This window comes from Canis lupus, chromosome 13 (assembly GCF_003254725.2).
Source record: "Canis lupus dingo isolate Sandy chromosome 13, ASM325472v2, whole genome shotgun sequence".
NCBI lineage: Eukaryota > Metazoa > Chordata > Mammalia > Carnivora > Canidae > Canis > Canis lupus.
In genome coordinates this window covers 598,882-617,235 of record NC_064255.1, presented here as the reverse complement: position 1 = coordinate 617,235, position 18,354 = coordinate 598,882, and the positions used below count along the sequence as shown (strand labels likewise).

General features: G+C 38.7%; 1 protein-coding gene across 5 annotated transcripts in view; it reads left to right on the top strand.

The window, feature by feature from the left end:
• Nucleotides 1-18,354, top strand: part of NIPAL2 (NIPA like domain containing 2) — a 76,163-nt gene that overhangs the window by 21,749 nt on the left and 36,060 nt on the right. For 3 of the 5 annotated variants that reach the window (XM_025450321.3, XM_035702022.2, XM_025450320.2), the window contains exons 2-3: nt 3-71; nt 2,610-2,781. In XM_025450321.3, coding sequence (XP_025306106.1) covers nt 3-71; nt 2,610-2,781 — 241 coding nt within the window. The remainder of the gene's footprint in view (nt 1-2; nt 72-2,609; nt 2,782-18,354) is intronic. The other 2 variants (XM_025450322.3, XM_025450324.3) reach the window with 1 other exon arrangement.

Sequence of the window (18,354 nt, the reverse complement as noted above, 5' to 3'; positions counted from 1 at the left end):
AGATTCACCTTTCTGGAGTTTTGCTAGCCATTTTAGGAAATTTGGTAATGAGTATTTCCCTAAATATTCAGGTAAGAAGGAGCTTATTTTTCTAACTCTGTAGTTTGATCTAGGAACAGAGTATGACTTTAAAGGGCCCTCAGCAGCTGCTCAGGCTCTTTGGGAGACGCTGACTTAGACATGATGGCGGTGGGAGAGGACACCTTAACGATGCTTACTCGGTGGCGTCCAGGGGCAGAAAGCCATTGCAATGGTCTTATTTTTATTTTTTTATTGATCTATAACATTGTATTAGCTTAAGGTATACAGTGTAATGATTTGGTGTATGTGTGTATTAGGAGATGATCACATAGTAAGCTTAAAGTCCATCACCTCACACAGTTAAAATTTTTTCTTGAGATGAGAACTTTTAAGATGAGCTCTCTTACTAACTTTTAAATTCACAACTCAGCATTGTTACTATAATCAATTACAAGCGCTCCAGAGGCTTTGGGTTCCTCACGTAGGCCACCGTGGAGGAGGTGGACGCGGCCTTGAACGCTCAGCTGCACAAGGTGGACAGAAGAGTCATGGAACCAAAGAGGGCTGTCTCCTGAAAAGACCTGGTGCCCACTTAAGTGTGAAAAAGATTTTTGTTGGTGGCATCAAAGAAGACCCTGAAGAACATCATCTAAGAGATTATTTTGAACAGTATGGGAAAATTGAAGTGATTGAGATCATGACTGACCGAGGTAGTGGCAAAAAGAGAGGTTTTGCTTTTGTGACCTTTGACGACCATGACTCTGTAGACAAGATTGTCATTCAAAAATACCACACTGTGAACGGCCACAACTGTCAAGTAAGGAAAGCCCTATCAAAGCAAGAGATGGCTAGTGCTTCTTCCAGCCAAAGAGGCCGAAGTGGTTCTGGAAACTCTGGTGGTGGTCGTGGAGGTGGTTTTGGTGGGAATGACAACTTTGGTCGTGGAGGGAACTTCAGTGGTCGAGGTGGCTTCGGTGGCAGTCGAGGTGGTGGTGGACAGGGTGGCAGTGGGGATGGCTATAACGGATTTGATAATGATGGAAGCAACTTTGGAGGTGACGCAAGCTATAACGATTTTGGCAATTACCATAATCGATCCTCAAATTTTGGACCCATGAAAGGAGGAAATTTTGGAGGCAGAAGCTCTGGCCCCTGTCGTGGTGGAGGCCAATACTTTGCCAAACCACGAAACCAAGGTGGCTATGGCGGTTCCAGCAGCAGCAGCAGCAGCTATGGCAGTGGCAGAAGGTTTTAATTACTGCCAGGAAACAAAGCTTAGCAGGAGAGGAGAGCCATAGAAGGGACAGGGAAGCTACAGGTTACAACAGATCTGTGAACTCAGCCAAGTACAGTGGTGGCAGGGTCTAGCTGCTACAAAGAAGACATGTTTTAGACAATACTCATGGGTATGGACAAAAAACTCGAGAACTGTATTTGTGACTAATTGTATAACAGATTATTTTAGTTTCTGTTCTGTGGAAAGTGGAAAGCATTCCAACAAAGGGATTTAATGTACTTTTTTTTTTTTGCACCCATGCTGTTAATTGCTAAATGTAGTAGTCTGATCATGACGCTGAATGTGTCTTTAAAAAAAAAAAAATGGCCCTCAGGCACTTCTCAGGATCCTTCCTCCACACACACGCACAAAAATACACACACAAAATACACACACACAAAAAACAGTTATACTTTATGGCCTCATTGTTGTAAAGACAAATATTGGCTAGATTGCTTTCACTTCTTTCTTCTTCTGATTTTAAAAGAAATTAAATGTTTTCATGGCCTCTTAATCATATTACATGTCTGAGGCAAAGTGCCTTGGTGGCTTGAATTCGTACCACAAATTTGTACCAAAGATGTTCATAATCTTGGCATAAACCAAGATTTATTTTTAATGTTCTGTATTTCTTCTAGTACTTTTATTATTATTTTTTAAGTTTTTAAATGTCATCTAGAATTGTACATACTTCTTAATAGAAAGTAGGTTCAGGCATCATAAAATTAATAAGGAAACAGGGCTTTATTTAATGGCCAATTTTCCAGGAATGTATGTACCTCATACAAAGAAATACTCTGACCAGATATAAACAAGTATGTATCACCCCAGGTCCCTACTAGCAAAGTATTCTGCCCCAGTATGTTTATTGTGGTAGCTACTTTGACTCACACATTTAAGTCCCTTTTCAAAGTGGTTTTCTTTAGTAACTTATTTTATTTCATTAGTGTTTATTTTGGCTGGACTTTTTCAACATTCTGAAAGAAGTATTGTGGTGTGGGAGACTGAAAAGACACTAAGCTCCTTAACATACTCCTCACCTTTGGAGAATAGTTACTGATACTAATTTTTTATAGCTACAGGAACTAAACATTCTTATGTAAGGAAGGCCCTTTTGCTACAAAATTCTCTGTTAATGACAGTCGCTTCTGCAGCTGATATGTTTGGAACAAGCAGAAAACCATAATAATCGCTCTGTAATAATCTGCAAATTTCAAAGCCATGATGCAAATACACAGGACCAAAAATTTTCAAGGCAAGTTCTTCTAACTGGGAGAGATATTTTCTTATTTGCCTTCTGATTTACTTCCAGAAATATTCTCACGTCCAGTTGGCACACCAGGAACATCCCGGGCCCTACTTCAAGAGTGTGTTGTGGTGGGCTGGGACCGCGCTCATGGCCATGGGGGAGACAGGCAACTTTGCAGCCTATGGATTTGCTCCTATTACTCTCATCGCTCCATTAGGCTGTATGTCTGTTACAGGTGAGCCATTTCTCTGTTTTGACAAGCAGAAATTGTTAGAGGTCAGGATAGTTGGCAAAAAAAGATACAACTTGAACAACACATGAATAAAAGAAGAAAGTCTACTTCCTATTTTCTTAGCATTTTATCTTGGAACAATTACACTGCTGATTTCACTTATCTACCATCATGCCGCCACGTTACCATGAAGAAACTTGCATTTTGTAACTGTAGTATTTGTGTTTAAAAGCCTGATTTCTGGGACACCTGGGTGGCTCATTGGTTGAGCGTCTGCCTTTGACTCGAGGCATGATCCTGCTTCTCCCTCTGCCTAAGTCTCTGTCTCTCTCTCTCTGTGTCTCTCATGAAGAAATAAATAAAATCTTTAAAAAAAAATAAAAGCCTGATTCCAGTGTCTGCATCTTAATAAATTAATAGCAACAGCAAATGTTATACCATGCTTTTTAAATTATTAATGAATTACCTACAAGTATTTGTCATACATTGTATTTTATGTATATGTTAAGCTGACATTACATGTACTTAGAGTGTTTGATGCCTGATCTTGAATCTATAGTTCAGTATCTCTTTACATTAAGAATTAAGTACTGGAGGGACACCTTGGTGGCTCAGAGGTTAAGCATCTGCTTTCAGCTCAGGGTGTGATCCCAGAGTCTCAGGATCAAGTCCTACAACAGGCTCCCTACAGGGAGCCTGCTTTTCCCTCTGTCTGTGTCTCTGCCTTTTTCTGTGTTTCTCATGAATAAATAAATAAAATATTTTTTTTAAAAAAAGAATTAAATATAGTGGCTCAGTTGGTTAACCATCTGACTCTTGATTTGGGCTCAGGTCATCATGATCTCAGGGTTATGCGGATCAAGTCTTGTGGGCTCCGTGCTGGGCGTGGCACCAGCTTAAGATTCTCTGTCTCCATCTTCCTCTGACCCTCCCTCTGCACACCTGCATGTGCTTATGCATGCACGTGTGTGCTCTCTCTCCCTCTAAAATAAATAAATAAATATTTAAAGGAGGATTAAATATTGGTTATTCTATATTACTATAAGAATGTGTAATTTTATAGTAATGTCACAATTAACCTACTTTCAAAATTTATGATTTACTAAATATATCTAGAAAAGAGAATATGAGATGTTGCTAAAGACTAAAAAAAGAGCAAAAAATCACTGCTAAAAAGATGAATAAATTTTCTAAGCCTTGTTAAAATCAATAAAATCTTCTTAGTTTTACTTTTTAATTGCTGCTATGGAAGCAGCATGTTTCTAAATATCTGTGATTTTGAAACTTCCACTGAAGTAGGAATGAGTTGATGGTTATTGGCTGGTAACAACTAGATCAAGCATAAGATGTATTCACGTGTCTCAATTTTAATTTTCCATCCTGAAAATATGATATTTGGTTTTTTTTTAAGATTTTTTATTTATTCATGAAAGACACAGAGAGAGAGGTAGAGACATAGGCAGAGGGAGAAGCAGGCTCCCTGTGGGGAGCCTGATCCTGGGACTCTGGGATTAAGACCTGAGCTGAAGGCAAATGCTCAACCACTGAGCCACCCAGGTGTCCCAAAAATATGATATTCTTCTCTTTTTTTTAAGATTTATTTATTCATGAGAGACAGAGAGAGAGGCAGAGACACAGGCAGAGGAAGAAGCAGGCTCCATGCAGGGAGCCTGACGTGAGACTTGATCCCGGGTCTCCAGGGTCAGGCCTTGGGTCGAAGGCAGTGCTAAACCACTGGGCCACCCGGGCTGCACAAAAATATGATATTCTTAAAGAAGGCATAGTTTAAACTGAAATAAAGTATATTGAAAAAGAATTTTATTTTATTTTGAAAGTCATTTCCCCCTCTTAATCATTCAAAATATTTTACATAAAATACTTCCATGCTGTATTATAGTAGAATATTTGGCAAAGAGTATTTTTTCACCCTTCTAGAAATTGCTCACTTAAAATTGCCATAGTGTTACTACTCTGAATAGGCACACAATTTATGTAATCACTTACCATTTTTAACATGCCAATAAAATGAGCAATTTTAGTATATCTTCTCTTTGCTACACATACCATGTACATGGACATTGTAGATTTCTTCTTCCTTCTCAAAATATAGAAATAAATGTTAAAAAATCTAATTGCATTGTCACCTTGGGACCTTTATAGGCCCCAATTGTTGTGAAAATGTTTTATCATTCTTCACAATGACTGTATATTTAGAACTTTTTTTTTTTTTTTTTAAGATTTTATTTATTTATTCATGGAAGACACAGAGAGAGGCAGGGACACAGGCAGAGAGAGAAGCAGGCTCCCTGCAAGGAGCCCAATGTGGGACTCGATCCTAGATCCCCAGGATCACACCCTGGGCCAAAGGCGGCGCTAAACCCCTGAGCCACCCAGGCTGCCCCTAGAGCTGATTTTTAATTTTACTTCTTGTTTTGCTTTATGCTTAGTTTTCATAAAATAGACAAAATACTGTCCAAGAGCATAAAAGACACCTGAGGGAGGATTGAGTGTATCACATTGTACTGAAATGCTCCATTTATTTCGAGTCTCCTGAGTACTGAGGATCTTTTTTCTGGGAAGAAGAAAAAGAGAGCTCCTCCAGCTAGCTCAAAGAAAGGGGAGTATAGCTAGATTTATTATAATAATCAGAGATTTCACAGGCATGAAATACAGCCAGACTCTGTGGGATCTAAAGTGAGAGTTTAGAAGTTACCAGAGATTAAGGGCCCCTTGGTACCCTTTGCAAGACATTCAGGAAAGCTACCTGTGAAGCTACTCCTCTTGGCCTGACTTGCTCCCAGCTCTCATTAATAATAGGAAGCTTAAGTTTCCCCACTCACCTCAGACAGTGCCCCATCCTCCCCAAGTCCCCATGGGGCCAGTCTCCCTCCCTTCAAACTCAAAGCCCACTGGTTTGACAGATGGGCCTTTCTTGATGCTACAGATCATTTTTCTTTGTGGGCCATCAGCCCCAATTAATATTTCAATGTTAGAACCTTCTTAGCAACCTCCCTCTCTGCCCATAAAATGATTCAAAGAAGTAAAAAACTTATAGCCTCAAATACAAACCATTTCCTACTTTACAATCTTTGCAAACAGTAATATATGCTCATGAGTAATATTCCCACAGACTTCCTGAGCTGAAATTTAGGTTATTGTGAAGTGTTTAGGGTAGGTTATAGGCCATTGGTGATTGAGAATATTCCCCAGAACAAACCCCTACCACCCTGAGATTCCTTATAAAGATTCTAGAAACCCCAAAGGGCTAAAGCAAAAAGGAAAGTATTTTTAAAATAACATATCATATGGCTCTGTCTACAGATGTGGCTGAAGAGTGTCCACATTTCTTCTGTGCTGGAACTTTTCTCCTCCTTGTTTTTTGGAAGATTCATGAAAGAAATCAATCTTCCCTCTGAGTTTAAAAACAAACAAAAAAAGATATTGTATGCTGTGGTGTTGCATGGAATGGGAGTTTCAATATTCTTTTCTGGCCTTTCTTCTATCTTTTGTTGCTTTTAAAATAAAAAGAAAAGAAAAGAAAATTAAAGTCCAGAACAGTTTAAAAAAAAGTTGGGAGCTCTAAAGTCCAAGTGAAGGGTAGGTACTCTCTTCCATCTTCCTCCCTCTGCTTAGGTGATCTGGTTCACATCAACACACCATGGCCTTTCTCCTTCCTAGAAGTGAGGAGAAATGCTGTGTAGGTGATCCTGTGCTCTGATCTCACGGCACACAATACCCCAGGCCTGCTAATATGTCAGACCTGCTGTTTTATCTTACATAATCAAAACTCCTTTTCCCTTTGTAACTTCAATTGAACAGATTGTTCTTAGGACTAGTACATAAGAAACACTATGGTAAGCATTATGGCTATTTCAGTTTGCACTCTTCCCACATTCCTGCCTCCAACCATCTTCCTTTCTATCTTTTCTTTCTCCTTCTCTATGTGTTCTGCTGTCTCTCACTGAAATGCTCACCTTTTTTTTTTAAATAATAAATTTATTTTTTATTGGTGTTCAATTTGCCAACATACAGAATCACAGCCAGTGCTCATCCCGTCAAGTGCCCCCCTCAGTGCTGGTCACCCATTCACCCCCACCCCCCGCCCTCCTCCCCTTCCACCACTCCTAGTTCGTTTCCCAGAGTTAGGAGTCTTCATGTTCTGTCTCCCTTTCTGATATTTCCTTCCCATGAAATGCTCACCTTGAAGGAGTGTCCCTCAAACACTAGTTTAATTGGTAGTTCCAAAGATGTTCTAAGAAACAAAGAGTTCCACAAACAAACAGATTTCTGTAATGTTGGAATTTAAATGTTAGCCAGGTTTCATTAGGGCAGGGCTTTGTGGGGCCCATCCCAGGATGGGTCCACACACACTCTGTCTTTCAGAGGCAGATGTAATAGGCCAGGTTTCCAGAAATTGCTGACCACAAAATGTTTTTATATGAGGCATCCTCAAAGGACAATAGTTCTGCAAAAAACCCCTTAGGGAATTCTTAAGGCAATGCTCACGTTAATAATGATCCAATCTCCATTGACTGCCTCGGGTGAGTTATCTAGCCTGTCTGAGTCTCAAGGATTGGATAATGAGGAATAATCCTGGCAGATTTGAATGCCCAGGCCTGACTCCAGTTTTTTGAGAATGTCAGAGCCCTAATATCTTGTGTCACCTTGCACTTTTACCCTGCATTTCTCACTGAAGGATAGGTCCAAAAGCTCATTCTGGCTGATATGCTTATTATACTGGTAGTGTGGTTAATTCGGGATGTTGACTTGGGTTTGTGTTTCCATTAATCAAGAAAGCTTAATGAATGTTTTTCTTTTTTTTTTTTAAGATTTTATTAACATATTTATTTATTTATTTTAAAGATTTATTTATTTATTTATTTATTTATTTATTTATTTATTTATGAATGAGAGAGAGAGGCAGAGACTCAGGCAGAGGGAGAAGCAGGCTCCATACCTGGAGCCTGATGCGGGACTTGATCCCGGGACTTCAGGATCTCGCCTTGGGCCAAAGGCAGGCGCCAAACCGCTGAGCCACCCAGGGATCCCCCTCACTTATTTATTTTAAAGAGGGAGAGATAGTGACCAAGATAGTGGGGGGGGGGGGGTGGTGGCGGAAAGCAGAGAGAGAGGGACAAGCAGACTCCATGCTAAGCATGGAGCCCAATGCAGGGCTTGATCTCATGACCCTGAGATCATGACCTGAGCAGAAATCAAGAGTCGGATGCTTGCTTAACCATCTGAGCTCTCCGGGTGTCCCTTAATGGATATTTTTCAATTTCATCTTTGGCCTAGGCTGGATATTTATCCCAGTAAGACAGGGAAGTTGTATGGTCAAGAACATGAGCTCTAGGGCCACACAGCAAGCTCTAGGTTTCTACCACTGGAAAGCTCTGTGACCTCAGGTGGTTTAAACGGGTTAATGCCTCAGGTCCCTAATCTGTAAAATGGAGGTAAAAAGATTTCTTACCTCAGAAGTTGTCCTGGGGAAAAACAAAGTAAACACAAACACCTAAGAACAGTGTTACATACAGACTATAGTATTTGACATAATGATAACACTAGTTATTGTCACTGAGATTTATAATAATTATTACTTAGAGACAAAGCACCTTATTCTTTATAAGGGAATCTATTCCCTGGCCCCCCAAATGGCTGATGATTAAAATCTCTAAAATGGAGAAACCATGGGGTGCACTGGTGGGTGGCTCAGTGGTTGGGCATCTCTAAAATGGAGAAACCATGGGGTGCACCATGGGTGGCTCAGTGGTTGGGCATCTGCCTTTGGCTCAGGTCATGATCCTGGGGTCCTGGGATCAAGTCCTGAATCGGGCTCCCTGCATGGAGCCTGCTTCTCCTTGTGCCTATGTCTCTGCCTCTCTCTCTGTGTTGCTCATGAATAAATAAATAAAATCTTCAGAAGAAATAAAAAACAAAATGGAGGAACCAGTTTAAGAAAAGACTTTAATTTTTCTTATTTATATAATGGTTAATTTGGGGGGAGCAGAAAAATAGGATCCTTGTAGCTCACACGTTCAGCCATTAAGCAGCAATTACCCTTTGACCCTTCCACATATCCCCTACCAAAACATGTTGGAAAATACCAGAATTTCCAAATAACCTACCAAGACAAAATACATTAAAAAAAAAAAACAAAGACACAGAAATCTGTCAGAGGAAAAGCATGGCAGCCTAGGATGTGTATGTAACTTTCTTCTTGCTCTAGCTTTGTAGCACTTTTGTGAACTTGCTAATTAACTTCAGAGGCTGAAGGAAAGATTTCTTTCAGGCCTAACTGCAACTTGAGAATGTGTTTTTGGAGAAACCGTATACCAGAAATCTAGTAAAAGTTGGATATTCTGTGCAGTTTGTAATAAAATTTTAAACTACTGCTAATCCTTCCCTCCTTAGAAGGCCTTTCTTGGCTCCTAGACCCAATTAAACAGGCTTATTCTCTGTTCCCTTAAGCCCTAAGTGGGCCCTCTTCTTATCTATATGGTGCGTTTTTGTGAATAGAAAAAGGTAGCCTTTCTCATGATACTTTATTTCTCTTTGTCTGCAAATTATTGTAATAGAATGATTTCAGCAGGCCAGGATGCTTTAGTACTACCTACCATAAAATTGTCCTGAGAAATATACAAATCAACAAGATATGAGATGTGGGTGGTGCTTCTCAGATATTGCATCTTTGTGCACTATGCAACCTGCTCAACCACACACAACAGTCCTGGTCCTACATTGCCCCTCCATCTACTTTCATGATTTTCACAATGACCTGTTTTATGTCTTTCCTCACCATTTAATTGAGACCCAGGAGACGTGACTGTGTATGTCTGGTTGCTTTCCATCTTCTTTCTCCAGAAAAGCATTGTACAGGGAAATCACACAGTACAGCTTTGTAGAGCTGGTTTGAATTTGAATTTTGATAAAATGAGGATAGGATGTTCTGTTCTAGAGTATTGGAAGACAAAAACACCTGCTTAAAAGCACAGTGGTTAAGCATTTCATTGCAAGGAACTCGTGGATATTCACTTTTGTGCATACTTAAAAGTGTATTAGCTTGTCCTTTGGGGGTTAAGTTAGATTATTTGTGCATCTACCAAGTACAGCCTTACATTTAACCTGTTCATTTTTATGCTTATCCTCATGATGTATCTATGCTATGTCTAAGTATTGAGAGATGGTTAAAAATCATGCAGCCATCAACAACCGAAAGAATTGAAGTGACATGGAATTAAGGAAATTCATGGTAGACCTTAGTCAGTATAAAATTAATTTTTCTGGGGGTGACAAGGGAGTGGGGTACAAAGGGAGATTGTTGCAGGGGGAGGGAGGATGGGAAAAACAGAACATAATGGAAGCACCAATGACATTTTTTCAGTTCTATACCCCTGAGTATATTGATGTAAAGTAATTAGGGGCACCTGGGTGGCTCAGTGGTTGAGCATCTGCCTTTGGCTCAGGTCGTGATCCCAGGATCCTGGGATCGAGTCCTGCATCGGGTTCCCCACTAGGAATCTGCTTCTCTCTCTGCCTGTCTCTGCCTCTCTCTGTGTCTCTCATGAATAAATAAATAAATGAAATCTTTTTAAAAAATAAAATAAAGTTTAAAAATTAAGTAATTAGAAGAAAGTTCATAGAACATATCACCCTTTCCAAGTTAAATTCAGAAATATTCCAAGTTAAATTTCAGTTAGAAATAAACAAATATTGAAAGAGCATCCACTATGTCAGATAATGTATGAGACCCATAAACATGCTATTTTATTTCATTATTGCCCAGATGAATAGAAGTGGGCAATGAATAGATTAAACTTGAGATGAATTATATGAGATCAAACACCTGGAATTTTATATGGAATGTTAAAATACATAGCAGCAAGATCTCCTTGGCCCTGGAATAATTTCCTAAGAGAAGTAGTCACCATGTGACTGGGCTAATCTGGACGGTGGCTGGAAAGCCAACTGCACTGAGAAAATGAGAGAATGAGACACATGATGGATAAGTCTTTTCCATCTCCAGTTTTCTCTAACATGCTGGCTTTGGCTCAAATGGAAATTCATGATGTGGAATATATGTTTTGTATATTTCTGTTGTGCTCTGGTGGCACTGTAAGCTGCAGTGTATCTGTAATCCGTTAGGCAATGGCCTTACTGTAGCCAGAAAGCCCTGGTGATGCCTTTTGGAACTCTAAAGAAGTAATCTCAAGCAGAAACTTTGGACTCCAAGATTTTTATTAGAAACAAATGAAAGGAAACATAAACAGACCAATTAGCCAGTGACCTGTAGCATTTCACAAACCTAGATGCTGCGAATCCTCCAGTCCTCCGGAGCATCATGCTTAGTGCCAGCCTGGATGAGATCACCGGACCTCCAAACCACATGGGCTTCCTGTGGGCGCTCCACACAGACATTTATTTTAATGTTGAAAATATGCAGAAAATATCCCTTTCCTCAGTGGCTTCCTGGGTTGTCTGCTTTAGCAGATTTGTCCCCAAAGCAGCAAATGTGCGGGATAAACCTCTGAAGTTCTCATTTTATGTCTGCTTCTGCACTCAGCTGAAAGCATTCCTAAGTCCTAAAACACAAGTTTTTTCCCACTCATCCTGATTTTTTGAGAATGCCACAAAGTATTTCTAGAGAAATTGCTCCTGATGAAGTAATGTGCTATTAAACTTATAATACACAGTTAATCTTCTCAATGATAGTTTTTACTCTTTTGGAATCTTTTCAAGTTTAATCACTAATGTGTGTCAAGGAAAATGTAGAAAAGACATTGATTATTTTTAATGCAGGTAAATTTCCTATTTCAAATTATACAAATTATGAACAGTTTGTGCAGTATCTTCAATAAATGACAATAGCAATTTTTTTTATTAACATGAATTACTTGACACTTTTATTCCTGCCAATAGGGATGGTAGGACAACTTTTTTCTCTACCAAGAAACATTTTTCAAACCATCACATCCTCAGATTTTCAAATCCTAACTCCATGCAGTACATTGTAATTGACCTACAATTCTACAACTAAGAAGGAATGATAATTTTGGAGTAGTCAGTACCTCCATACAGCTAGAGTTGATTGAGCCTGGGAGCATGCTCAATGTGCCCACATGTTTAAAGCTTGATTGTGAGTGACAGGAAAGTGCTTTTGCGATTTGCTTTTTAGCAGTACAATAAAGTTGCCATTATAAGTGATTGGAAACCATAAGACAGATATTTACATGTGTGGATCTGTTTGTAGCATTATTATATAAATATGCTCTTTCCATGTCATGGGCTATTTTTTATAAAAGCGTTCCCTTTACTACTTTATCTTCTACTTTCCTATTATATAAAAACATACCCTGGTTTCTCTTCAGATCATAGAGGCTAAACAATAAACTGGAGGACACTAAATGAAAATTGATGAAATTTTCACTGTGGACTAGGTGAGATTTCAAAAACTGATGTTCTGTAGGTCAGATGTGACCATTGCAATGTTTTGTTTGGCTTAAACAATGCTTTTAAGAATATAAACTAATTTCCTATGTTTAAAAATTGGATCATAACACACAAAAAGTGGTTTACCTGAAAGAATCAGATTTGGTAGTCCTGTACTTGCATTTGGCTAGGGCTGAATTATGGCTGCCACCTTTCACTGATCTTGTATATTCCAGGTCACCATGGCCCCACTGCTCTTCATAACTCCAGCAACCTGCCCTCATCACACCAGTCCACCACCCTTGTCACCACACCCCATCAACTTTCATTGCCCTAGCCCACCAGCTTCATTATTTTTCCTTCTCTAGAGGATTGCCTAATTGGCCCCAGACTTTTGAATTTGTAACCCATGGACCAAAGGTTTTTTGTTTGTTGTTTTATTTTTTACACCTGAATCAGATAAGACTATTACATCCATAATCACAATTGGGTAAAGTGTAATTGATTGTTTTAATTTTTGATTAAATTAGTCTCTTAAGAAGTGATCACAATTACACGAAAAAGAATAAAATTCCTAGGAGTAAATTTAGCCACAGAGGTAAAAGACTTATACACTGAAAACTAAGACATTGATAGAAGAAGACACATATGAATGGAAAGATAGTCTGTGCTCAAGGATTGGAAGAATTCATATTGTTAAAATGTCCATACTACCCAAAGCAATCTACAGATTCAGTGCAAACTCTATTAAAATTTCAGTGGCACTGCTATTTAGCATAGTACCAGAAGTCCTAGCCTCAGCAATCAGATAACAAAGAGAAATAAAAGGCATTCAAATTGGCAAAGAAGAAGTCAAACTCTCACTCTTTACAGATGACATGATACTGTATATAGAGAACCCGAGACTACACCAAGATTGCTAGAACACAGCAATTCAGCAAGGCAACAGGATTCAAAATCAATGCACAGAAATCAGTGGCATTTCTATACACTGACATGAGATTGAAGAAGGATAAATTAAGGAATCAATTCTATTTACAATTGCACTCAAAACCATAACATACCTAGGAATAAACCTAACAAAAGAGAGGTAAAGGATCTATACCCTAAAAACAATAGAACACTTATGAAAGAAATTGAAGAAGACACAAAGAGATGGAAAAACATTCCATGCTCATGGATTGGAAGAATAAATATTGTGAAAATGTCTATGCTACCCAGGGCAATTTACACGTTCAGTGCAATCCCTATCAAAATACCATGGACTTTCTTCACAGACTTAGAACAAATAACCCTAAAATTTGTATGGAACCAGAAAAGACCCCAAATAGCCAGAGGAATGTTGAAAAAGAAAACCGAAGCCAGTGGCATCACAAGGCCTGACTTCAAGCTATATTACAAAGCTGTGATCATTAAGACAGTAAGGTACTGGCACAAAAACAGACGCATAGATCAATGGAACAGAATACAGAACCCAGAAATGGACCCTCAACTCTATGGTCAACTAATATTCGACAAAACAAGAAAGAATATCCAATGGAAAAAAGACAGTCTATTCAATAAATGATGCTAGGAAAATTGGACAGCCACGTGCAGAAGAATGAAACTGGGTGCAGAAGAATGAAACTGGACCATTCCCTTATACCAGACACAAAGATAAACTCAAAATGGATGAAAGATCTAAGTGTCAGATAAGAATCCATCAAATTCCTAGAGGAGAACACAGGTAAAACCCTTTTTTGAACTTGGCCACAGCAACTTCTTGTAAGACACATCTCTAAAGGCAAGGGAAACAAAAGTAATAATGAATTATTGGGACCTCATCAAGGTAAAACTTCTGCACAGCAAAGGAAATAGTCAACAAAATTAAAAGCAACATACAGAATGGGAGAAGATATTTGCAAATGACCTATCAGATAAAAGGCTAGTATCCAAGATCTATAAAGAGCTTATTAAACTCAACACCAAAGAAACAAAAAATCCAATCATGAAATGGGCAGAAGACATGAACAGAAATTTCACCAAAGAAGACATACGCATGGCTAACAAGCACATGAGAAAATGCTCCGCATCACTTTCTGTCAGGAAAATACAAGTCAAAACCACCATGAGATACCATCTCATACCAGTGAGAATGATGAAAATTAACAAGACAGGAAACAAATGTTGGAGAGGATGTGGAGAAGGGGAACCCTCTTGCACTGTTGGTGGGAATGCAAACTGGTGCAGCCACTCTGGAAAAATGTGGAGGTTCTTCAAAGAGTTAAAAATAGAGCTACCCTAGGACCCAGCAACTGCACTGCTGGGGATTTACCCCAAAGATACAGATGCAGTGAAACACTGGGACACCTGCACCCCAGTGTTCATAGCAGCAATATCCACAATAGCCAAATTGTGGAAGGAGCCTCAGTGTCCATCAACAGATGAATGGATAAAGAAGATGTGGTCTATACATGCAATGGAATGTTACTCAGCCATCAGAAAGGATGAATACCCACCATTTGCTTCAACATGGATGGAACTGGAGGATATTATGCTGAGTGAAATAAGTCAATTGAAGAAGGACTATCATCATATGATTTCACTCATACGGGGAATATAGGAAATAGTGAAAGGGACCATAAGGGAAAGGAGGGGAATGGAGTGGGAAAAATTAGGGAGACAAGCCATGAGAGACTCCTAATTCTGGGAAACAACAAAGGGTTGCAGAAGGGAGGCGGGTGGGGGCTGGGGTAACGGTGATAGATACTGAGGAGGGCACTTGATGGGATGAGCACTGGGTATTATATGTTGGCAACATGAATTTATTTTTTTAAAGATTTTATTTATTTATTCATGAGAGACACACAGAGAGAGGTGGAGACATAGGCAGAGGGAGAAGCAGGCTCACCACAGGGAGCCCAATGTGGGACTTGATCCCGGGACCTGGGATCACGCGCTGAGCCAAAGGCAGATGCCCAACCGTTGAGCCAACCAGGCGTCCCATGACAAGTTGAATTAAAATAAATAAATTTTTTAAAAAGTCTGGTGGCATTTTCACAAAATTAGAAAAGACAATTCTAAACCCCAAATAGCTAGAGGAATCTTAAGAAAGAACAAAGCTGGAGGCATCATACTCCCTAATTTCAAACCATATTACAAAGCTATAGTAATCAAAACTGTATGGTATTGTCATAAAAACAGACACAAATCAATGGGCCAAAATAGCCCAGAAATACACCCAGCATATATGTTTAAATAATTGACTACAAAGGAACCAAGAATATACATTGGAGAAAGGTCAGTTTCTTCAACAAATCGTCCTGGGAAAGCTGGACAGCCACATGCAAAAGAATGAAACTGGACCACTTTCTTACACCATACACAAAAATTAACTCAAAATGGATTAAAGACTTGAATGTAAGACCTGAAACCATGAAACTCCTAGAAGAAAATGTAGGTGGTAAGCCCCTTGACACCGGTCTCAGCAATGACTTTTTGGGGTTTGACACCAAAAGCAAAGGCATGAAAAGCAAAAATGAACAAAACCCACACTTATATGGTCAATTAATCTATGAAAAAGAAGCAAGACTAAATGATGGAGAAAAGACAATCTTTTCAACAAATGGTGCTGGGAAAACTGGACAACTACAAGCAAGAGAATGAAACAGGACCACTTTTCTTACATCACACACAAAAATTAACTCAAAATGGATTAAAGACCTAAGTGTGAAACCTGAAACCATAAAACTCCTACAAGAAAAAGTAGGCAGTAATTTCTCTGACATCAGCTGTAGAAAAACTTTTTCTAGTTATGTCTCCTAAGGCAAGGGAAACAAAAGCAAAAATAAACTGTTGGGACTACATAAAAAAAAAACAAACAAACAACTTTGAATAGCAAAAGAAACCATCAACAGGACAAAAAGGCAACCTACTGAATGGGGGATGATATTTGCAAATGATATATCCAATAAGGAGTATATATCCAAAAAATATAAAAAACTTATACAACTCAACACCAAAGAACCAAACAATCCAATTAAAAAGTGAATAGAGGACCTGAATAGACATTTTTCCAAAGAAAATATACAGATGGCCCACAGACATGAAAAGATGCTCAGTATTTTTAAGGATGCTTAAGGGAATCCCCACAAGTAGAATCTAAATAATAATTTAAAAAAAAACCCAAAATGAATAAACAAAGAAAAAGCAGAATAAGACCTATAAATTCAGAGAATAAACTGATGATTTCCAGAGGGGAGGAGGGGTAGGAGTTGGGCAAAATGGATGAAGGGGAGTGGGAGATATGAAATGCTTCCAGTTATGAAATGAGTAAGACATGAGAAGGAAAGGCACAGCATAAGTAATACAGTGCTTATTGTAATAGTGATGTAAAGGAACAGATGGTAGCCATGCTTGTGGTGGACATACCATAATGTGTAAACCTCTCAAATCACTAAGTTGTACACCCAAACTAATGAGAGACTGTGTGTCAACTATACTCAAATAAAAATAATAAATTTTAAAAGAGTACACTAATCTCAAGCACTGAGAAATGTATAGAATTGTTGAATCATTATATTGCATACCTGAAACTAATATAACACTGTATGTAATTATATTTCTTTTTTTTAAATTTTTTATTTATTTATGATAGTCACACAGAGAGAGAGAGAGAGAGAGAGAGAGAGAGGCAGAGACACAGGCAGAGGGGAGAAGCAGGCTCCATGCACCGGGAGCCCGACGCGGGATTCAATCCCGGGTCTCCAGGATCACGCCCTGGGCCAAAGGCAGGCGCTAAACTGCTGCGCCACCCAGGGATCCCTGTAATTATATTTCAATAAAAAAAATAAAAACATCTCTGGGCACCTGGACGGCTCAGTTGGTTAAGCCTCTGCCTTCAGCTCAGGTCATGATCCTGGGATCAAGTCCTGCACCAGACTCCCTCCTCATGAGGAGTCTGCTTCTCCCTCTGCCTCTCCCTGTCCCCTGCTCATGCTCTCTCTCTCAAATAAATAAATAAAATCTTTAAACAAATTTTTAAAAGAACACAAAATATAAGCATCAAATCATTATGTTATACACCTGAAACTAATGTTGTATGTCAATTGTACTCCAGTTTTGCACCAGAGAGAGTACTAGATGCTTTTTTATTTTTTCCCCCTTACAGAAAATATTCCTGCTATCGTTTTAACCCCCTCATGACTTCTACATAACGACTGTTTAAATTTTGGTATATAATCTTTCATATGCTACCTTTTCTTAATACATTATGCTCATTGCATTCATTGTCTGGCTCTGGAGTCACTGCAACACTGTGTAATGAATTTAACCCATGTCCACAAGAACCCTCTGTGTAGACCATGTCTGTGAGCACTCTGTTTTGAGCTATGTCTTTATGAAGGCCAGAATGGAAAAGGGTTCTTGAACCTCTGCTCAAATATGCCCCCAGTTGAAAATCTACATGATACTGTGAGTGCTGAAATCAATGCTCAGTAGTAATGATAGTTTAGTCACACCGCACAAATCTGCTTGATTTACAACTATGTTCTGGCTTAATGCTTTTTAAACTATTGGTCTTGAAGTGTTCTATTTCTGAATATTAAATTTTACTTTAGAGTAAGAGCATAATAGTTCTTTCCTCTTCCTAGGTGTTTATTAGGCAGTGGTGGTTGTTACAGCAACAACTAGACAGGATTGAGCTTGACGGATCTCTGATGGCAAATGTATTTAGGGCACTTCAGTTTATTCATGTTTTCTCATTTTAAAAATTTACTGCTCTGCTTAGAAGTCATGTTATTAGCTGTTGCTCAGATAGTCTTTTTGCCCAGCACATCTCTCATTTTAACCATATTTTGAATGATAAATGAATTGAGTGTTTCTTAACAGAATGTTCACTTTTATTACTTCCTTTGTTAGTTAAAACTAAAAATATTACTCTCTTACCTAACAATTTTTTAGAAAAACACACATTCTTTTAAAACAAAAAAATGAATATGAAGTACATTAGACATACGTTCTTTCAGAAAGCAAAAGGAGCATATTTATGTTCATAAAACAAAACTCTGATAACTATTTTATGGCAGTTAATATAATTTGATGCATGTAGTGGATTTTAAGTTTGTTGTTAGCAATCATGTCCTCTTCTCTTTTAGCAATGAAATTGTCACC